Raw genomic sequence first — 23599 nt, 5'->3', positions numbered from 1 at the left:
CACCTCCCACAGTAGCCTGGGGTATATCTCGTCCAGTCCCAGTGACATCCAACTTGATGCCTTCCAAAAGCTCCGGCACATCCTCTTTCTTAATATTTATAATTTGATGCCATTCTTTACCAGTACAGCCACACCATTCCCTCTGCCTAACTTCCTATCCCTCCAATATAACGTGTATCATTGGACATTCAGCTCCCAACTACAACCATCCTTCAGCCACGATTCAGTAATGGCCACAACATCATACCTAGCAATCTCTAACAGTGGAACAAGATCATCCACCTTATTTCTTATACTACATGCATTTAGATACAAGACCTTGAGCACCGTATTTGTTATCCTTTCTGACTCTGCATCCCTAATGATTTGATACTCAGCATGTTGGTTGCAACGGAGACCCATCACCTGCCTGCCCTTCCTGACAATCTGACTGCATGCTATCTTTATTTTTTTACCATCCGTCCTTTCCTGAGTTCCTACACTCCTTCACTCCGGTTTCCAGGCCTCTGCCAAGTTAGTTTAAACCCTTCCCAACAGCTTGAACAAACCTGCCCATGTGAATATTCGTCTCCCGCGGGTTCAGGTGCAAACCATCACTTTTGAACAGGTCATACCAATTATCCAAGAACCTGAAGCCCTGCCCCCTGTACCAGCTTCTCAGCCATGCACTTATCCTGTTTCTACCCTCACTGGGGCGTGGCACAGGCAGCAATCCAGAACTTACTACCCGGGAGCTCCAGCTTTCTACCTAGCTCTCTAAAGTCTCTTTTCAGGACCTCATTGCTTTTCCTTCCTATGTCATTGGTACCAATATATACCAAGACATCTGACTACTCCCCCTCCCTCTCCAAAATGTTGTGGATGCGATCTGAGACATCCCTGACCCTGGCACCTAGCAGGCAACATACCATCCGGGTGTCCCGTTCACGTCCACAGAATCTCCTGTCTTCTTAAAGTTTGCTGCAATTGTATATTTATGTTGGTCAGGCTGCACTTGGGAGTATTGTGAGCAGTTTTGGGCCCCTTCTCTAAGAAAGGGCATGTTGGCATTGGAGAGGGTCCAGAGAAGTTTCAGGAGAATTATCTCAGGAATGAAAAGGTTACCATATGAGGAGTGTTTGATAGCTCTGGGTCTGTATCACGAATTCAGAAGAATGATAGGGGATCTCATTGAAACCTATCATGTATTAAAAGGCCTAGATAGAGTGGAAATGGAGAGGATGTTTCCTATAGTGGAGGAGTCTAGGACCAGAGGACAACTCCTCAGAGTAGAAGGATGTCCCTTTAAACAGAGATGAGGAAGAATTTCTTTAGCCAAAGGGTGGTAAATGTGTGAAATTCATTGCCACAAATAGCTGTGGAGGCCAAGTATATTTAAGGCAAAGGTTGATAGATTCTTGATTGGTAAGGATGCCAATGGTTACGGGGAGAAGGCAGGTGAATGGGGTTGAAAGAGATAATAAATGAGTCATAATGGAATGGCGAAGAAAACTCGATGGGCTAAATAGCTCAATTCTGCTCTTATGTCTTATGCTTTCAATGACTGGTGTGTACAGACAGCACATTAACACTTCCCAATCCGTCACACTTGAACAACTTACCAAAGGTGTAACCAAAATTGTCTAATAGATGTTTTGTTCATTGTGTTGTATCAATATTCAATCAATCAACAATTGCAGTTAAAATGGGAGATCTGAAGCTTTGCATATCAAGTTTGAAGCCAAAAAATCTGATTCTAAGTAGGCAAATACCACTCACTATATACTTTTCCTATTCCTAAAGACATTGAGATAGGTACATGGATTGGAAAGGTTTACAGCAGGGATTCCCAACCTATTTTATACCATGGACCCCCACCATTAACCAAAGGGTCCATGGGCCCCAGGTTAGGAACTCCTGGTTTAGAGGGATATGTGTCAAATGTAGGTAAATAGGATTAGCGTTAATAGCGTTTAGTCAATCTATTAAACAAGAAAGGAAACTTTCTATATCTTCTTTATTCCTTTCATAAACCAGATGACTGAATGGTGAATAGAAAGCCTCTTCTGAAAACAAATCTCACATATTATGCAAGGATTATTACTTCTGAGGAACACTTTACAAGTAAAGTTAGGTAATGCATATAAATTGCCACTGAGCATGAACATCTGAGGGAACTTCCTTAACTCACCTAAAGTTTTGGAAGGCTGTTTGTTTTTTATGATAGATTTTGAAAGGTTGATTCCATTAAACCTTCACACCATAGAGTATATTGCTATTACTCTTTGACTCTATCTAGCTTAGATGGGCATCTTCATCAGCAGGTTGAATTAAGCCAAAGGGCCTGTTTCAACGCTGTGTTGCTCTACGACTCCGTCTTAACTTAATGGAACTGGAGTTTGAAGCAAGGAACTCATCTTAAAGCCAGAGACTGAAATGAATGAAATTGACATTCAATATGTGCAAGTCAGGAAGAGGGAAATTAGTTTTGTAAACCGGCTTAGATTGGAATATTTGACTTTAAAATACTTGGATAAGGCCAAGGTCAATTTGTGTAACATGTCAACTAATCCTTGCTTTGTAAAGATGCTAGACGAAGTTCCTTGAGTGTAGGTAGTAGCGTTGCAGAGACATACAGCACAGATAAAGGATTTCAGCCCAACATGCCCATGTCAACCTATTTACATTAATTCTAAGTTAATCTTTTTGTTCATCTCACATCGTAATCAATTGCCCCAGATTCTCCAACTCACCTACATACTAGTGACAATTCAGTGTGTCAATTAACCTACCAACCTGTAAGTCATTGGGATATTAGAGGAAACGCTCACATACAAATGGAGAATGTGTGAACTCCATGCAGACACTACCCAAGATCAGGATTGGAGTTCTGATGCTGTGAGGCAACGGCTCTACTGGCTGGACAATTGTGCCACTCAATATGGATGGACAATGATGGCTTTTGACACATCTCCAAATATGAATTAAAAAATGTTGTTTTCATCCTCATGAAAGCACATGAAGTTTAATTGTTAAACACAGGAGCAAGCAGCATCATTGCGCCAAACAGCAAAGCCACGGATTCCCAACCTTTTTTATGTCATGCAGCCTTACCATTAACCAAGAAATCCATGGACCCCCAGGTTGGGAACCCCTGAGCTAAGCAAATGCAGTGATTCAATCAAATGTAAAATGGATTAGCTGTAATTCCTTTCCTTGATTTGTATCGTAATACAAGTTATATTACAAAGCCTCTCAAAAACATTTTCCAAAGATTCAATTAGCATTAATAATTAGAACAAGCACCAGTTGTAAAACACTTGTAGCTATAGCATATCATCCCTAATTATGGCTACTGGAATATGCATATGTGACAATGTGACATTGAAACCAGTTGTCAAAGTTGAAGTAATTAAGTTGATAAAAGGAAATACTCTATTGATGATATACGAGTATAGCACTGAACCCATCATCATCATCTTCAGGTGCCGTGTCTAGTTTGAGCTTTGACTGCCATGGCCCACACACTCCTGTTTCGGGTCAAGTGGATCAATTCATTGGTATTCATTTCCAGTTCTCTGGCTGTTGTCTCCATCAACATTTGTCTTTGTCTTCCTCTTGCTTTCTTCCCTTCAATCTTTCCCATAATTACCGTACATTCTAACTTCTCTTTCCTAATCACATGTCCAATGAAGTTACGTTGTCTTTTTATGATCTCATACATTATTTCTTTGTGTTTGCTCTGTTCATGGCATCCTCATTATATATTCATTTCACTCATGATATTCTTTGCATCCTCAAAAACCACATTGAATCCAAACTAAGAAAATAAATTATTTAAAAAACTGCAGAGAAATGCATCTGCAAAAAGTTCCATGACAAATTAATTGCGCATTTTTAATCTGTTGAAGGATTCAAGAAAATAGTGAATTTGAAGGAGATTTGCTTATTGCTAAGCAGCACTTTATGTATATTGACAGAGAACAAAAATGAATGTGAGGGTGAAGTGTATCAAATGTTGCACATTGAAGATCACATGTTTGCAAGGTGGATAGAAATATTTCAATAGAACAATGCATTACTTATGATCAAACATGCATGTCCCTGTCATGGCATCTTAGATAATGATATCTATGGTAACAATGAATACCGCATTATGGGAGTCAAGGAATTTGAATGTGTTTGAAAGAAAAATAAGTCATGACATGACATGATGTTCAAACTTCAAACTGTTCCACAGGAGAAACGTATCTTTCTGGTATTTGCCCCAATCCTCACCTTTCAAAGCTGCTAATATACAATGTGGTTCAGAAACAATTCCACGTTTAATCTGCTGTGGTTTAATTAATGAATAAAATGACAGGGGAAAATACTTCATGTGACTGCTTCTAAGTGTACACAACAAGAAAAAAAATTACAGCTTCAAGATTTTACAGTTTAATAAAAGGGTTGTTAAAGTAAATTAGTGTTTGGAATAAATATACTAGAAACAACATGTTGCATCTTCCATGAACGATTTCTTAAAAGAAGAAATGGTGGGATACACTTGATTAATTCCATAATGCAACAGATTTACTGGAAAGTTTTAGTCAGGAATAAAAGTTACAGTGATTTGACCACCATGCTGCTTGTCAGCAAAGTTCCCTGCTGGAAATGCAGTCCTTATATCCTAATTATATCAGTCATGAACAGATGCCTGTGGAAAAGTAAATGGAAAAATTTGATAAGCTGCTGAAGGGCTATAAAACAAACACATGCGACTGCTTTATATTTTGATGAGTTGGGTGGAAGATAATAAAAGTGGATTTAATAAATGAAAGACGGGACCTGGCATGCCACTCATGTCATTAGTTACCAGATAAATGACATCTCCGGAATGGCAGCCAGAATGCTAAAGCAACATTCCACTCTCAACAGTTTTACAACCACAAATATAAAATTAATCCAGTCGAAGTAATACGGTCCCATTTATTTCAACACACAAGTATTATTAAGGTGATAATTTTCTTTCTAGCATCATTAAGGAGATATTTATGCTGAGCCTTTGTTTTCATCCCTTCCGTTTCACTTAATTTTCACGCTTTTTGCTCTTAAAAGCATAAGATCTGCCTTAAATCTAATAAGATTATGGCCAACCTGCATCTCAATCTCTTTCAACTGCCTTTATTCTTTATCCCTCAGTACCATTGGTTTAAAAAAAAAACAGATTATTCCATCTTTTCCATCTGCCCTTTAATATTTATAAAAATCTGTCTGATGAGCAACTTCCCATGCCATAATTTGGAAAGGAACAGAGCTATTTTGAGTTAATGTTTCTTCTTTTTTAGCCAACATGGCTAAGAAATTTGCTAATTAATTAACTTGCTAATTCTCTGTTTGTTCATAATGAATTATCAAGTATAAATTCCCAATGAAACTGCCTCCTCATCATAATTCACAGGTCGTGAATGTAAATTGGTTATGAACTACTTTGGAATGACTATCAGATATTGCATGCTTTCTAAATATGCCAATCTTCTGGCACTCTGGTTCCCAACCCCTGCAACTCTAGTTTAAACCCCACTGTGCAGCATTAACAAACCTTTCTGCTAGGTTATTCGTCCCCCTCCTGTTCAGGTGTAAACTGTCCCTTCTGTACCAGTCCCACCTTCCCTGGAAAAGAGCCCAATGATTCTAAAATCTTATGGCCTGCCTCCTACATCAACTCTTGTGGAGACAGGGGATTTGTTAGTTAGAAGAATGGATAGGAGGTTCTGTGAACAAGAACAAGATTCTCAGATGGTATGCTGCCCCAGGGTGCCAGGATCCAGGACATCTGAGATCAAATCCTCAGCATTCTGAAGTGGAAGGATGAATAGCAAGAAGTCATGGCCCATATAGGTACCAATGACATAGGTAGGATGAGTATAACAAGGTTCTGCATAGGGAGTTTACGGAGTTAGGTGCTAAGTTAAAGGGGGAGTCCTCCAGGGTTGGGATTTTAGTATTGCTTCCCATGCCAGGTGCTAGTGAGGCTAGAACTAGGAAGATTATACAGTTTAATACGTGGCTAGGGAGTTGGTGTACAAGGGAGGGCTTAAGATTTTAGGATCTTTGGGCTTGCTTCCAGGGAAGGTGGGACCTGTACAGAAGGGACGGTTCGCACCTGAACTGGAGAGGGAAAAATACCCTAGTGGGAAGGTTTGTTAATCCTGCGTAGTGGTGTTTAAACTAGAGTTGCAGGAGTTGGGAACCAGGAGAGTTAGTGGAGAGACTGTGGAGGCAGATGTTGGTAACACCTCAGGCAAAGTTAGGAATCAAAAGGTTAAGCATGGTGCAACAATCGAAAAGGGTGAACACAAGACTGAAGGTGTTGTATCTGAATGCACACAGTATACCAAGTAAGGTAGATGAATTTGCAGCACAGTTGCAGATTGGCAGGTATGACATTGTAGGCATAATTGAATCATGGCTGAAAGATTATACTTGGGAGCTCAAGGATACACATTATATCGAAAGGATAGGCAGGAAGGCAGAGGAGGCGGCATTGTTCTGTTGGTACAAAATAAAATCAAATCATTAGAAAGAGGTAACATAGGGTCGGAAGGTGTTGAATTATTGTGGATAGAGCTAAGGAACTGCAAAGGTAAAAAGACCCTGATGGGAGCTGTATACAGACCCCCAAACAGTAGTAAGAACAACAAATTACAATGGGAGGTAGAAAATGAATCCCAAAAGGACAATATTACCATAGTCATGGGGGACTTCAACATGCAGGTAGATTGCTGGATTTGTGCTGGATTACAGGAGGGGGAATTTCTAGAGTGCCTGAGAAATAACTTTATGAGCAGCTCATGGCTGAGCCCAATGGAGGATCAGCTATTCTATTGGGTGTAACGCAATGAATCATCATTGATTAGAGAGCTTAAGGTAAAAGAACCCTTAGGGGTACTAAACTTTCTCCAAACTAAAGGTGTAGCTATGGGCACCCATATGGGCCCTAGCTATGCCCCCATCAGGAAGGTCTCAAAGCTCTCCGCTTCTTTTTGGATTCCAGACCTAATCAGTTCCCCTTTACCACCACTCTGCTCCGTCTAGCAGAATTAGTCCTTACTCTTAATAATTTCTCCTTTGGCTCCTCCCACTTCCTCCAAACTAAAGGTGTAGCTATGGGCACTCGTATGGGTCCTAGCTATGCCTGCCTTTTTGTTGGCTTTGTGGAACAATCTATGTTCCGTGCCTATTCTGGTATCTGTCCCCCACTTTTCCTTCGCTACATCGACGACTGCATTGGCGCTGCTTCCTGCACGCATGCAGAGCTCATTGACCTTATTAACTTTGCCTCCAACTTTCACGCTGCCCTCAAGTTTACTTGGTCCATTTCCGACACCTCCCTCCCCTTTCTAGATCTTTCTGTCTCTGTCTCTGGAGACAGCTTATCCACTGATGTCTACTATAAGCCTACTGACTCTCACAGCTATCTGGACTATTCCTCTTCTCACCCTGTCTCTTGCAAAAACGCCATCCCCTTCTCGCAATTCCTCGGTCTCCACCGCATCTGCTCTCAGGATGAGGTTTTTCATTCCAGGACGAGGGAGATGTCCTCCTTCTTTAAAGAAAGGGGCTCCCCTTCCTCCACTATCAACTCTGCCCTCAAACGCATCTCTCCCATTTCACGCATATCTGCTCTCACTCCATCCTCATGCCACCCCACTAGGAATAGGGTTCCCCTGGTCCTTACCTACCACCTCACCAGCCTCCTGGTCCAACATATTATTTTCCGTAACTTCCACCACCTCCAACAGGATCCCACCACCAAGCACATCTTTCCCTCCCCGCCCCCCCGCTTTCCGCGGGGATCGCTCCCTACGCGACTCCCTTGTCCATTCGTCCCCCCTATCCCTCCCCACTGATCTCCCTCCTGGCACTTATCCTTGTAAGCGGAACAAGTGCTACACATGCCCTTACACTTTCTCCCTTCCCACCATTCAGGGCCCCAGACAGTCCTTCCAGGTGAGGCGACACTTCACCTGTGAGTCGGCTGGGGTGATATACTGCGTCCGGTGCTCCCAATGTGGCCTTCTATATATTGGCGAGACCCGACGCAGACTGGGAGACCGCTTTGCTGAACACCTACGCTCTGTCCGCCAGGGAAAGCAGGATCTCCCAGTGGCCACATATTTTAATTCCACATCCCATTCTGACATGTCTATATACGGCCTCCTCTACTGTAAAGATGAAGCCACACTCAGGTTGGAGGAACAACACCTTATATTCCGTCTGGGTAGCCTCCAACCTGATGGCCTGAACATCCACTTCTCTAACTTGCGCTAATGCCCCACCTCCCCCTCGTACCCCATCCGTTATTTATTTTTATACACACATTCTTTCTCTCACTCTCCTTTTTCTCCCTCTTATCCCTCTGACTATACCCCTTGCCCATCCTCTGGGTTCCCCCCCCCGCCTTGTCTTTCTCCCCGGACCTCCTGTCCCATGATCCTCTCATATCCTCTGATATCTTTAATATCATTATTCTTCCCTTTCAGGGTCCTTTTGAAGACTCTGACCTGAAGTTAAACGCTGACTATGGTTCCTTGCAGGAATGGGACCCGCTCTTGGGGTTCCACGATCGGCCAAAGCCGCATTCCCCAGATTAACATAACAGACGCCATTTTAATTAACCTCCGCAGTAACATAAAAGTCGAAACCCCCTTACATCCCCTTTGCCAATCACCTGTCCAGCTCTTGGCTCCATCCCTCCCCCTCCTGTCTTCTCCTATCATTTTGGATCTCCCCCTCCCCCTCCCACTTTCAAATCTCTTACTAACTCTTCCTTCAGTTAGTCCGGACGAAGGGTCTCGGCCTGAAACGCTGACTCTATCTCTTCTTAGAGATGCTGCCTGGCCTGCTGTGTTCACTAGCAACTTTGATGTGTGTCGCTCAGGGGAAAGTGATCATAATATGATCAAATTTGCCGCAAAATTTGAGAAAGAGAAGCTGAAGTCAGATGTATCAGTATTACAGTGGAGTAAAGGGAATTACTGAGGCTTGAGAATGGAGTTGGCCAGAACTAATTGGAAAAGAACACCGGCAGGGATGATGGCAGAGCAGTAACGGTTAGAACTTCTGGAAGAAAATTGGAAGGCACAGAATATAAACATCCCAAAGAGCAAGAGCTATTCTAAAGGAAAGATACTATAACCATGGCTAGCAAGAGAAGTCAAAGCCAACATACAAGCCAAAGAAAGGCATATAATAGAGCAAAAATTAGTAGGAAGTTGGAGGATTGGGAAGGCGGAGCTTAGGAGGGTTAATGGCGCCTAACGGTCACTCCTTTGCTTGCACCTATGGAAACAGCTCTATTTCCATCTTTAATATCATTATTCTTCCCTTTCAGGGTCCTTTTGAAGACTCTGACCTGAAGTTAAACGCTGACTATGGTTCCTTGCAGGAATGGGACCCGCTCTTGGGGTTCCACGATCGGCCATTGTTGTTCGGCATGACAAAGGCTTGGCCAAAGGACCTGGCTTGGATTCGGATGCCTAGGATCTCGGGGCTCTGGAGATGGGCAGATCGAGGGTTGGTGTCATGACAGGAGACCCATGTGTCATCAGGTTACCTGCAACTGCGTGCCTGGAGACTCGGGATCTCTGCGATCTTCAGGCACAGAGCTTGAAAAAAGCAACATAACGGACTTTTAACATCGTAAACCAGCGAGTTGTTTGTTATGTCTCTCTGCTCGCTGGGAAAATGGAGACACCTCTTCCTCCCTTATTAGGGAGACAGAGAACCTGTGGTATGTCGAATACTGGGTGAAAAGTGAAGTCTTTGGGGTAACTGCAAGTCTGTGTCTTTGCTGTTGCTTTGCTCACACTTGAGTGCTTGGTGGTGGTGCCGTTGCTTTTTTTTGCCAGTGGAGGGAGGGAGGATTGCTGCTCCCTTCCGCTTAAGCATGGGAGGGGGACTTTGGTGTTCTAACATTTAACTGTCACTCATTCCTTGGGGCACTCCTCTGTTTTCGTGGATGGTTGCGAAGACAAAGCATTTCAGGATGCATATTGTATACATTTCTCTGACATTAAATTGTATCTTTGAAACTTTTAAAAACCAACAGAAGGCAACTAAAAAGTCACTAAGAAGGTAAAGTTGGAATATGAAAGTAAGCTAGGCAATAATATTCACCAAAAGTTTCTTCAGATACATGAAGTGTAAAAGAGAGACGAGAGTGGATGTTGAACCGCTGGAAAGTGATGCTGAAGAGGTAGGAATGAAATTGTGGATGAAATGAATAAGTATTTTGCATCAGTCTTCACTGTGGAAGACACTAGCAGTATGGTGGAAGTTCCGGCTGTCAGCGGACATGAAGTGTGTGAAGTTACCATACAAGGGAGAAGGCTCTTGGGAAACTGTATGGTCTAAAGTCACCTGGACCAGATGGCGTACACCCCAGAGTTCCAAAAGAGGTGGCTGAAGAGATCGTGGCCGTCTTTTTGAAATAATTTCCCACTTGGGATCAATAAAGTACTTATTATTATTAGTAGTAGTAGTAGTAGTAGATTCTTTCAGTAACCACTAGATTATGGAATAGTTCCAGAAGACTGGAAAATTGCAAATGTCACTCCATTCTTCAAGAAGGGAGAGAGGCAGAAGTAAGGAAATGAAAGGCCAGTTAGCCTGACCTCAGTGGTTAGAGTCAATTATCAAGGATGAGGTCTTAGCAGACTTGGAGGCACGTGATAAAATAGGCTGTAGTAGGCATGGTTTGCTCAAGGGAAAGTCGTGCTTGACAAATCTGTCAGAATTCTTTGAAGAAATAACAAGCAGGATAGACAAAGGAGAATCGGTTGATGTTGTGCACGTGGATTTTCACAAGGCCTTTGACAAGGTGCCACATATGAGGCTGCTTAACAAGCTACAAGCCCATATGTGGCACCATATTCTGGTCAGGTCACTCATCTGAGTGCTACTGGTACCACGTAACCCAGTACTACCTGTTGCATTGTTGGGTGGCCGGCAACTAAACCAGCTCCCCCACCAGGCTTGCCTGGTGAGGAGGGTGGCTAGACACCCTGCAGGACGAAAAACAAGACCTATCAAAGGGCGGATGAACCCTCTCATAGGGTCAATGGCCATCTAGCAAACACGTGCTGTGAAGCGCGGAAAGGGCATCCCTTGCATCGAAGCTTGGTCTGGCCATTCACTGCAACAGAACTTCCCCCAGCCGCCTTGGACCCCACCATGCCGCTGGATCCGGGAGGGGATATCGAGAGGGTGGGTCTGGACCTGTGCAACCCCCTACTCACCTAAAATCCACTCACGCACACGCTGTTCCTTTCTGAGGAGTGGTGTATCACCCCACTAACTCACTGAAAGGAAACATCATCATCTTATGGGATGGTTAGCCAGAGAGAGATAAGTCCATAGTATTACAGGAAAGATTCTAGCATGGATAAAGCTAGCAGGAGGCTAACAGTAGGAATAAAGGGAGCCTTTTCTGGTTGGCTGCTGGTGACTATTGGTGTTCCAAAGGGGTCCGTGTTGGGACCGATTCTTTTCACGTTATATGTCAGTGATTTGGATGATGGAATGAATGACTTTGTTGCAAAGTTTACAGACAATATGAAGATAGGTGGAAGGGCAGGTAGTTTTGAGGAAGTAGAGCGGCTACAGACGGACAGATAGATTAGGAGAATGAGCAAAGAAATGACAGAAGGCATACAGTGTATGGTCATGCACTTAGGTAGAAAAAAATGAAAGGTCAAGAATTTTCTAAATGGAGAGAAAATACAAGTACCAGAGGTGCAAAAGGACTTAGGAGTCCTTGTGCAGGATTCCCTTAAGGTTAATTTGCGGGTTGAATCACTGCTGAGAAAGGCAAATGCAATGTTAGCATTCATTTCAAGAGGACTAGAATATAAAAGCAAGAATGTAATGTTGAGACTTTATAAAGCACTGGTGAGCAGTTTTGGGCCACTTGTCTTAGAATAGATGTGCTGAAACCGAGAAGGTTCAAAGGAAGTTCATGAAAGTGACTCCAGGACTGAATGGCTTGTCATAAGATGAGCTTTTGTTGTTTCTGGGCCTGTATTCACCAGAATTCAGAAGAATGACGGGTAACCTTATTAAAACCTATCGAAAGGTGAAAGGCCTTGATAGTGGTGAATCTGTGGAATTCTTTGCCATAGGTAGCTGTGGAGGCCAAGTCTTTGTGTACATTTAAGGCAGAGGTTGATAGATTCTTGATTGGTCAGGGAATGAAGGGATACAGGAGAAGGCAGGAGATTGGGACTGAGAGGAAAATTGGATCAGCCATGATGAAATGGCAGAGCAGCCTATATCTTATGGTCTTAAAATTACCAAAGCTTCCTGGCAATTTTAATCCATTAGCAAATGTTTCTATGCTCTAATTTTCATTATTCTAATCATATTTTCTCAAAACATGAAACAAAAATAAAAGAAAGTGAACAGAATTAGCTGCCCAGATGAAACAAAAATGGTACATCAGTTAAAAACACATTGATTAAATTTCATCATGTATGAAACAAAGATCAAGAACCGTGCAAGAAAATTTGCGCAAGTGTTTTCTCACATTCGCTTCGAAGTTTCTTGAACAGGCACCAAAGCATCAAATGAAATAATTTAACAGGTCAATAGCGGACTACAGAAACCTAATGCCCTACCCCAGCCACAACAAAATGAGAAAACTGTCTACTTCCTCATTTCTGGAAAAAGTCCCATTCCATAAAGATTAAAATCATTAAACATTGTACAAACATACCTTCCAGACAAATCACTTTGAAGTGTTATATTCAGCTTTTGTAGCCAAGTCATGGAACTATTATTGATGGTGCATACTCAGTTTTTAAACAACTATTAAAAGGTTAAAACATTGCTAAAAATTGAGATAATTAGACAAATGCTTACTTATCATTCATAAAAATTCTCCAATTTAGACAATTCAGTTATAATAACATTTTACAAGTAATCATCTTTAAGGTTCCACACAGTAGGCTTATTCAGAACATCAGAAGGCATGAGATCTAGGGAAGTTTGGCCAAGTGGATTCGGAATTGGCTTGCCTGCAGAAAGCAGAGGGTCGTGGTAGAAGGAGTACATTCAGATTGGAGGGTTGTGACTAGTGGTGTCCCACAAGGATCGGTTCCGGGGCCTCTACTTTTCGTGATTTTTATTAACGACCTGGATGTGGGGGTAGAAGGGGTGGGCTGGCAAGTTTGCAGAAGACACAAAGGTTGGTGGTGTTGTGGATAATGTAGAGGATTGTCAAAGATTGCAGAAAGGCATTGATAGGATGCAGAAGTGGGCTGAGAATTGGCAGATGGAGTTCAACCCAGAGAAGTGTCAGGTGGTACACTTTGGAAGGACAAACTCCAAGGCAGAGTACAAAGTAAATGGCAGGATACTTGGTAGTGTGGAGGATCAGAGGGATCTGGGGGTACATGTCCACAGATTCCTGAAAGTTGCCTCACAGGTAGATAACGTAGTTAAGAAAGCTTATGGGGTGTTAGCTTTCATAAGTTGAGGGATAGAGTTTAAGAGTCACGGGGTAATGATGCAGCTCTATAAAACTCTGGTGAGGCCATATTTGGAGTACTGTGCCCAGTTCTGGTCGCCTCACTATAGGAAGGATGTGGAAGCATTGGACAGGGTGCAGAGGAGATTTACCAGAATGCTGCCTGGTTTAGAAAGTATGCATTATGATCAGAGATTAAGGGAGCTAGGGCTTTACTCTCTGGAGAGAAAGAGGATGAGAGCAGATATGATAGAGGTATACAAGATATTAAGAGGAATACATAGAGTGGACAGCCAGTGCCTCTTCCCCAGGGCATCACTGCTCAATACAAGAGGACATGGCTTTAGGGCAAGGGGTGGGAAGTTCAAGGGGGATATTAGAGGAAGGTTTTTTACTCAGAGAGTGGTTGGTGCGTGGAATGCACTGCCTGAGTCAGTGGTGGAGGCAGACACACTAGTGAAATTTAAGAGACTACTAGACAGGTATATGGAGGAAATTAAGGTGGGGGGGTTATATGGGAGGCAGGGTTTAAGGGTCAGCCCAACATTGTGGGCCGAAGGGCCTGTACTGTGCTGTACTATTCTATGTTCTATGTTCTAAATAATTATCAAGCAACCTTCTCCATCACACAACCGATACAGAACTGCATTATTACAAGAAAACTTTCTAAAGTTTCCCCCACATTGTAGGCTGATCCAGCAGATTGAGGTGCATGTGACTTAATAAATTGTAATCAAAAAATGACCTGGCCTTGGAAGAATGTAGTTGTGGATGGGTGTTATTCAGACTGGAGATCCGTGTCCAGTGATGTTTGTGATATACGTGTTCTGGACAAAAATGTACGTAGCTTAATTAGTAAAGTTTCAGACAACACAAAATTTGACAAGAGTTATGGATAGTGAAGAAGGTTGTATTCAGAGTATTCAGCAGGATTTTGACTGACTGGAAATGAGGGCAGATAAAGAACAGATGGAATTTAAATCAGACAGTTGTGAGGTCTTGCATTATGGGAGGCCAAAAGTCAGATGAAAGCACAGAGTAAATGGCAGGGCCTTTAGGAGCACTGTTGTACAGAAGGATCTTGGTGTACAAGTCTGCAGCTCCCTGAAAACTTCAACAGAACTAGATACGGCAGTGAAGCATACTTGCCATAATCAGTCAAAATTTTGAGTATAAAAGCTGGGAAGTCATGTGCTTCTGTATTAAACTTTGGTTAGTCCAAATTTCAGAATCAGAATCAGGTTTAATATCACCAGCATTCGTCATGAAATTTGTTATTGAAATGTAGAATTCTGCTCATCACATTACAGGTAGACAGTACAGGAAGGTTCTCCAGGATATTCTGCTCATCACATTACAGGTAGACAGTACAGGAAGGTTCTCCAGGATATTCCCTGATTAAAAGGCTTTACAGAGAAATTGGTCAAATTTGGATTGGTTTCTCTGGAGTATTGAAAGATAAGAGGTGAAATAACAGAAATATATAAAATTATGAAAAGCATAGATAGGGTAGACAGCCAGTATCTTTTCCCCAGGGTGGAAATGTAAGTAGAAGATGGCATATTTTTAAGATGGAGGGAGGACAAGGTTAAAGGAGATTTATGAGGGAAGTTGCATTCTTACACAGAGTGGTAGGCACCTGGAACTTGTTGCCAGAGGAGAGTAATGGATGCAAATCAATAACAACATTTAAGAGGCACTTAGACATGAGCAAGCAGCAGTTGGCAGGTTATAAACTACATGCAGCTAGATGGAAATGGTTTGGATTGGCATCATGGTCGAAACAGGAACCGTGGGCCAAAGGGCTTGCTTCTGGTCCATATTCGATCAGCTCACTGCACTCACACGTACAGCCAAAAACATTTTTGCTTATGAGTTCATAGTAAAAAAGGAAACCTGAATAAGATTTGAACAAAGAACATTCTACAAGGACTCACTAAGATCAACAATCCACCTCCCAAATTATTATTCAATTCTTTTCACATCTGAAAAGCTAAAGACATGGACCGAACTTGTTCAATAACTGAGGATGTTTTACGCAGCAGGATCTGGGTCCACAGCCACAGGTCTTCCAAGAGCTTCATTGGTCCTGATGAAAGGTTTTAGTCCTAAACATAACTATTCATTTTCCTTCACAGTTGCTGCCAAACTTGATGAGTTCCTCCAGCATTCCATCTTTGTTTCTCCAGATTTCCAGCATCTCACATGTTCCATACATCCACCTACTTAAATCTTTTAATAATTTTGTATATTTCCAGAAGATTACCCCTCATTCATCCAAACTCTGGAGAAAAGTATGCTGTTCAACTCAATTTCTCTTCCTTATAGAATGCCCCACATACTGAATCTTGGTTGTACTCCCTCCTTGGCAAGACAAGCAAAGAACTGATACAGTTTTACAGCTGTGAGCTCACTAATGCCTTATTTAATGGAAAGTAGATTTACTCTTGAACTCCAATTTTTCGCAATTAAAGAATATTTACCTAACAGCTTCTTGAATCATTATGTTAATTTTCTATGATTTGCTTATAAGGCATTTCTGTCTATCTTGAAACCAATGTATGAACACCCACATTATTCAGTCTTTCACAATTTAGAAAATACTTCCCTTCTTTTCTTCTACAGAAGGGGAAAAACTTTACATTAAATCCCGCTATTCATATTCTTAAACAGCAAATTACCTGTATATATACTTTTACGGTTTTATTTTAAATATGTTGTTCATTGCTTACTCACTTTCTATAGCCAATAAACAAGCAAATATCACACTTGAATCCCACTGATAAAGATTATATACAAACCATGAAGTCCCGATCGGTTTAATACAGACCCGAAACATTAACTAATTTTCTTTCCACTAATCCTGCTAACCAACTGAATGCTGCGGGCATTTTGCATTTTGATTTCAGCATTTGTAGTTTTTTTTCCCCACTTTAAACAAATTGGAGGAGAAGAATTTAGGCTATTTGGCCAATCAGGTCTGCTTTATCCTTCAATCATAGCCAATATTTTTCAAACTCATTCTCTTACCTTCTACTTGTAACCCTTAAACCACTTACTACTCAAGAACCTATTGATCTCTGCCTTAAATACACTCAATTACGGCCTCCACAGACCTGTGACAATAAATTCCAGGGATTCACTGCCCTCGGGTTAAAGAATTCCCACCTCATCTCAGTTTTAAAAGTAGGTCTGTTTAATTTGAGGCTGTCCCCTCAGATCCTAAATTCTCCTACTCATGGAAATATCTTCTCCATATCCAAGCATTTCAGTATCTGGTAGTTTTCAGGTTCCCAATCTAGGACTTCCCTCTGTATTTAAGATTTTTGAATTCTCTCCCCAAAGTTCATAACTGCACACTTCCCTATGCTGTAATTCCATCTGCCACTTCTTGGTCCACTTTCGCAATTTGTCAAAATCCCTTTACAGACTCCCTGCCTCGACAAGATTACCCATTCCTCCACCTGTCTTTGCATCATCCACAAACTTGGCCACAATGCCATCAGTTCCTTCATCTAGATTATTAATGTAGTGTATAACATGAAAAGTTGTAATCCCAGCATTGATCCCCGTAGAACTCTACTAGTCACTGGCAGCCAACATGAAAAGGAACCCCTTATCCCCACTCTCTGACTTCTGTCAATCAGCTAACCTTCCATCCACACAAGTACCTCACCTCTAACAACACAGGCTGTTACCTTTTAGCAGCCTCATGTGTGGCATCATGTCCAAGGCCTTCTGAAAGTCTAAGTAAGTAATGTACATTGACTCTTCTTTGCATAACTCCATTAATTACAACTTGATAAAAATGACTAGCTTCATCATTTTGGCAAAATACTACAAATCTAGAAATCTGAAATCAAAGCAGAAGATGCTTAGCATGTCAGGCAGCATCTGTAGAATGTGGAACATTTAACATTTCAGATTGATGACTTTTCATTGACCGGAAATGTTAAGACCTCTTCTCTCAACACAGATTGCCCAGTTTTTATTTCTGTTAATTACTCCTTTGTCTTCAACGACCAATCCAATACCTTAGCCTGATAGCCACTCATTCTGATCAAATAATCTTTTCTAAGGCATCTCAGCAACTGCTTTCTGAAAATCCAAATACAATTCTTCCTCTGGTTCCCACATATATACCTCTCTATGTACTGCCTCACAGAACTCTTAACACCATTTCTCTTTCAACAGCTGTGCTCATTCTACTATTTTATGACTTTCTAGGTACCCTGCAATAGACTTTGCCATTTTCCCCATACAACATCAAATTATGAATACGAATACATAATTATACAATTTCTTTCCTCATCTATAAATTTCCCATCATTTGAAATCAAGAGTTTTTGAATCATTATAGACCAGGACCCCAAAAGCATGCAATTATTTAGCTTTCTCACTCTCCTCCCACCTAGAGCCATTACTTAGAGAATTCAAATATGGCAATGCATAATCACTTCCCTCATATTTACTCTTTTCCTCCTTTATTGCTTCTAATTTAGATGGTTTACAACTCAATGATCTTTCACCTTTCTCAAGATAAAACACAATTTTCCCTCATTTAACAATCAAAACTACACCCGTCTGGAATCTTTTCAATCTCCACACTGTTTTGCGTATTGTGTCGCAACCTTTGAATTTGCTAAATGCATTTATTTCTTTTCATCTATTGAATGCCACTCAGCATAACCTACAAAATGATGCATCTTGATATTTTCTGAAGCACTGCTTGAATCACTGTACTCTAATACGTCCCATTAATCTTGTTTGGACAGCTGTGTCCGTGCATTTGGTGGCAGAACTTTAAATTGTTCAATCACTTCCTTTTTTCCCCCTTCTATTCTTTACATAAATCCCTATAGTAAACGATTCAGGAAACTCATTCTTTCACTTAGAGATGGCTGATTTTTGCCAACATACTAACTTCTTAGTCACAGCATGTGCTATGGTACAAAGCCTCACATGCAAATTACTTTAAATAAAAATTTGACTTGGATGTTTACCAATCTTCATTAGACCAAGCAGTTTTCTTTCCATGTCAAGATTTGATCACAATGAAAAAGACTCTGTAATCATCCATAAAAATCTTCAAAATAGAATCTCATCTGTGATAACTCATTATATACAATAAATTATACTTCCTGGCATAGAACACATTTTTATACACATGTACATTTTGTTTTAATTTCTATATTTTGGACATTCGCCAGTTTGACCAATATTAGTTTCAAAATATTTTCAATTTCCCTCTATTAAATACTAAACATTGGAGACATGCAGGACTGCAGATACCAGAACATGGATAACAATTTTGCTTTAGGAACTCAGTCGGTCTAGCAGCATCTGTGGAGAGTCAGGAATTGTTGATGTTTTGCGTCAAAACCCTGCATCAGAACTACATCAATATTAAGCATTTCAAGTTTAGAGAAGTAGTGCAGTAAGATACAAAATGAAACCATTGTCAATTCAATTTCAGCAATAAATTTTGACCCAACAGTCAAACAGGTCCCATTCCATAACTCTGCATTTTTCCACATATATCCCAACTATATTTAAAATCTAGGTGAGAGTAGTTCAGGCCAATGCAAGGATAGTGCCGCATTCTGGAACCTCAACCACCAGCAATAAACAAATTGAATTCCCAAAAGACCTTGGGCAATCAGTAGAGAAGGAGGTTCCATTTCAAAAGAGATTTGGTTTCAACAGATCCTAAGAATAAATCATGTGTTTACTTGTGTGCTGCCAGACACGCCATTAAAGGAACAAGCAATTTATAAAATAACAGTGACATCAACAGATTGGTTAATACAGGAGGACATCACCAGTGATGTCATTGTAATGAACATAAATGCTTCCTAATCTCCCTCTATAATAAATGAATCTATTCAGATAAATTTAGGGCAAAAGTAATTATAGTGCCCAAAAGTAAGCCATGAATCACATGAAAATGATATAGTCACGAGGACAAAAACAGGATGATAACCTCACAATGTCCATGTTGAGCACTGTACTCATCTATACTGATCCAATTTACCAGCACTTGGTCTGTAGGTTTCTTTGCTTTGGCAATTCATGTGCATTTAGCTATTTCTTAGATATTGTCAGTTTTTGCCTCCACTACCCACTCAGGCAGGACATTTCAAATTCAAGCCATCCTATCTTCCTTGTATCTCCTCTGAACCCCTTACTCCTGTCCTTAAGTCCTGTTTACAAGGGAAAAGTTTCCTACTCTGTACCCTAACTATACCCCTCATGTTTTTGAACATCTCTATCAAGAGGTTTGGCAGCCAGCTCCACTCCAAGGAAAACAACCCAGCCTATCCGGTCTCTAATCATAACCAAAATATACCCCACCAAGGATCATCCTAGTGAATCTCCTCTACACCCTCTCCAGGTCAGTCATGTTCTTCCCCTACTACGGCAAAACTGCACACTATATTCCAAATGTGGTCTTACCAATCTTTTATAAAGCAGTATCGCAACTTCTCTACTTTTATATTTTATGATCCAGCTAATGAAAGGCAATATCCTGTCTGCTTTTTTACTGCCCTATCTATCCAGGCTGCCTCTTTCAGGAATCATTGGGCTTGTACATCATCCCACCTCTGTTCTTCATTACAGCGTAGGGGTCCTTCCATTCAATGTGTCTGCCCCATCCTTATACAGCCTTTCAAAGTGCATCTCCTTGCGCTTTTAAAGGTTTAAGTTTCCTCTGTCATTGGTCTGCCCAATAACTTCCTGTAGCCCAAGACTATCCACCTCACAATTCAAAAATCACACATTCTTGTGTTATTTAGATTATTTAAATTTTTACTTTTAATCATGAATTCCATGCATTGTTTACATGAGGCACTTCTGAACAGCAATCTGTCAAGGTTGACCTTGTTTACATTAGCTTTCTTTGTATAACAAAGCAGAGGGAATAGTTAACTTTCCATCTCCATTTGACTAAAATAAAATTTAAGCAGAACGCTTCAACCTGCCAGTTTAGAAAAATACGCCAAATTGCTTTGCATAAAATATAAACAGAAAAAGCCGGAAAAGCTCAGCAGATCAGGTTGCATCTGTGAAAAGAGGAACAGTCGAAGTTTTAGGTCCCAAGCCCTTTGTCAGAAACTTAGAGAGAGAAAGAAACGTTCAGTTTCCATAAGCAGAGAAGGCAATGGAGGAATATGCAGAAAACGCAAATATCTCTGATATAGCATATACAAATGGGTTGATGGGGATAGCTAAAAGCAGAGTACATGCTTCTTTGCCTATTAGTAATAACAGGGTTAAAAATGAAAATTTGTCATACAAAGTAATTATTTAAATCAATATTCCGAGGGAAATCTTAAGAGATTTCCCTCCATATCCAAAACGCAACTGACCTGCTGAATTCCATCAGAACCTGCTTTCTTGATTTACTTTATTGATACAGCCTAAAATAATTGTAACATAAAATGCATCATGTAGTATTTAACATGCATTCATACAATTTCCCTTCCACTTAAGTCAACAGAAACAAATTCTGGAAGTAGAGAAAAGATATAAAGCTATTATTATACTAGTGTACTCCACCAGATCAAAATTCGCTGATGTGGGTAGTTTTCAACAGCAGACCATGAGAAGGGCAGCAATGAACATGTTATACATACAATATCATGAGATGCTACAAACTTTGAAATTTTGGCTGGTACAAGCAGAAAAAGGCAAGTTTTACAAGTATAAATTTAGTGCATCTCCACAAAAAGATGATTAAATGTAATTTTAACTGAAGTACTTTTGGTTACCAGGTTTTTGGCTATTGTGTGGTGTAAAAGCTCATTTTCTGAGCACAACTGGTTGAAAGTAATTGAGGCTAGAAAGAGAAGACGACAGGCATTGTAGCAGACAAGATGAGAATTCTTTTAGGTTTAAGCTGGAAGGCACGTAGAGAAGATATGCGGGGATATTGCTTGGACTGGAGGGGATAAGTTTTGGAGAGAGATTTGGACTTTATTCATTGGAGCATAGGAGAATGAGGGACAATTCAATACTTTGCACTTTACTGAATTAAACTCCACGTGCTATTACTCTGCCCACCTATCCAGCTGATAAAAATTCCATACCATTTCAATTTGGGAAATTTCCTATCAGCCTCTATATTGCTCATTTATCTGAGACAGAGACTTTTATTTTATTACTTATTCGGGGGATGTCGGCTTCACATGCTGTTTCAACATTTAATTGCCCATCACTAGTTAACTTTGAGGTGGTGGTGGCAAGTCAGCCTTTTTGAATCGCTGCAGTCACTGAGGTGTCAGTAAGCCTACAATGGTGTTAGACAGGGAATTCCAGCAATCGTGAAGAAACAGTGATATATTTCTAGGTCAGCACAGTGGTTTTATACACCTTTACAAGATTGTCCCTCATTCTCCTATGCTCCAATGAATAAAGCCCAAATCTCTCTCCAAAACTTATCCCCTCCAGTCCAAGCAATATCCCCGCATATCTTCTCTACGTGCACTTGAAAGTAGGTGCAGAGGAGATGTCAGGGTTAAGTTGTTTTTTTTTTAAAAACACAGATAAGGTGGACTACCTCAAGAGGTGCAAGCTGAAGGTTTTGCCATGGCCCTCACAGTCCCCTGACCTAAACATCATCGAAAATCTGTGGATAGACCTCAAAAGAGCAGTGCATGCAAGACAACCCAAGAATCTCACAGAACTAGAAGCCTTTTGCAAGGAAGAATGGGCAAAAATCCCCCAAACAAGAATTGAAAGACTCTTAGCTGGCTACAAAAAGCATTTACAAGGCACTTGCCAAAGGGGGTGTTACTAAGTACAGCCATGCAGGCTGCCCAATCTTTTGCTTAGGGCCCTTTTCCTTTTTTGTTATTTTGAAACTGTAAAAGATGGAAATAAAATTTTTCTTGCTTAAAATATTAAAGAAATGTGTCATCTTTAACTTTATGCCTTTTGGAAATCAGTTCATCTTTTACTCACTTAGCTATTCACAGTAACAGAAATTTTGACCAGGGGTGCCCAAACTTTTGCATGCCACTGTACAACCCCGAGGATAATTTTCTTCTGAGCATACCCAATAAGAAATGAAGTGTCCTTGAATGTGAGTCCATAGGTTGTGGGAATACTTCAGTGATGGGGCAAGTGAAGTTGAGTGAAATCATCCCCTTTGATTCAAGAGCCTGATGTTTGAGGGGTAATAACTGTTCCTGAACCTGGTTGTGTAAGTCCTGAGGCTCCTGTACCTTCTTCCTGATGGCAGTAGCAAGAAGAAAGCATGACTTGGGCGGTGGGGGGGTCACTGATGATGGATACTGCTTTCCTGCAACAACACCCAGTATAGATGTGCTCAATAGAGGGGAGGGTTTTTTCCATGATGGTCTGGGCAGTATCCACTACTTTTTGTAAGACTTTCCGTTCAAGGGCATTGGTGTTTCCATACCAGGCTGTGATGTCAAAATAGATCAGTCAAAGTACGCTCCACTGCACATCTATAGAAGTTTGTCAAGGTTTCAGATGACATGCCGAATCTTCACAAACTCTAAAGGAAGTAGAGGCACTACTGCGCTTTCTTCACAATTGCACTTGTATGGTGCATCCAGGATAGGTCCTCTGAAATGATAACGAGGAATTTTAAGTTGCTGACCCTCTCCACTTCTGATCCACGGATGAAGATTGGCTCATGGACCTCTGGTTTCCTCCTCCTGAAGTTAATAATCAGCTCCTTAGTCTTGCTGACATTGAGTAAGAGGTGTTGTTGTAGTACCACCCAGTCAAATTTTCAGTCTTCCTCCTATATGTTGATTCGTCACCACCTTTGATTCAGCCTAAGAAAGTGATGAAATCTGCAAACTTGAATATGGCATTGGAGCTGTGCTTACCCTCACAATCATAAGTATAAAGCGAGTAGAGCAGGAGGTTTGTAGTGCACCTGTGCTAACGAAGATTGCGGAGATGTTGTTGCCAATCTGAACTGACTGGGATCTGCCTGACCGGGATAAAAGACTGAATACAGGACAAGTGTTGCCAGTGAGAGGATGGTGAAAACTTGTTAATAATGACTGATCAAATGGAAAACTAAGTAGAAGGAGGAGGTGGATAAGAGAGAAATAAAGACTTGTGAAACAG

General features: G+C 41.0%; 1 protein-coding gene across 3 annotated transcripts in view; it reads right to left on the bottom strand.

Annotated features, from left to right (window-relative positions):
* The window catches only part of lmbr1 (limb development membrane protein 1), a 213207-nt gene that overhangs the window by 19583 nt on the left and 170025 nt on the right, over window positions 1-23599 (bottom strand). The window contains exon 16 of one of the 3 annotated variants that reach the window (XM_072254044.1): window positions 4621-4675. The exons of 1 other annotated variant lie outside the window; for it this stretch is intronic. In XM_072254044.1, coding sequence (XP_072110145.1) covers window positions 4662-4675 — 14 coding nt within the window. In that variant the 3' untranslated portion in view covers window positions 4621-4661. Of the gene's footprint in view, window positions 1-4620; window positions 4676-23064; window positions 23299-23599 lie in introns of those variants that run through there. One more of the 3 variants, XM_072254045.1, reaches the window with a different exon arrangement.

Source organism: Mobula birostris, chromosome 3 (assembly GCF_030028105.1).
Source record: "Mobula birostris isolate sMobBir1 chromosome 3, sMobBir1.hap1, whole genome shotgun sequence".
In the NCBI taxonomy this organism is placed as follows: domain Eukaryota; kingdom Metazoa; phylum Chordata; class Chondrichthyes; order Myliobatiformes; family Myliobatidae; genus Mobula; species Mobula birostris.
Note: the sequence above shows the minus strand (reverse complement) of the source record. Positions and strands in the feature narration are given on the sequence as shown.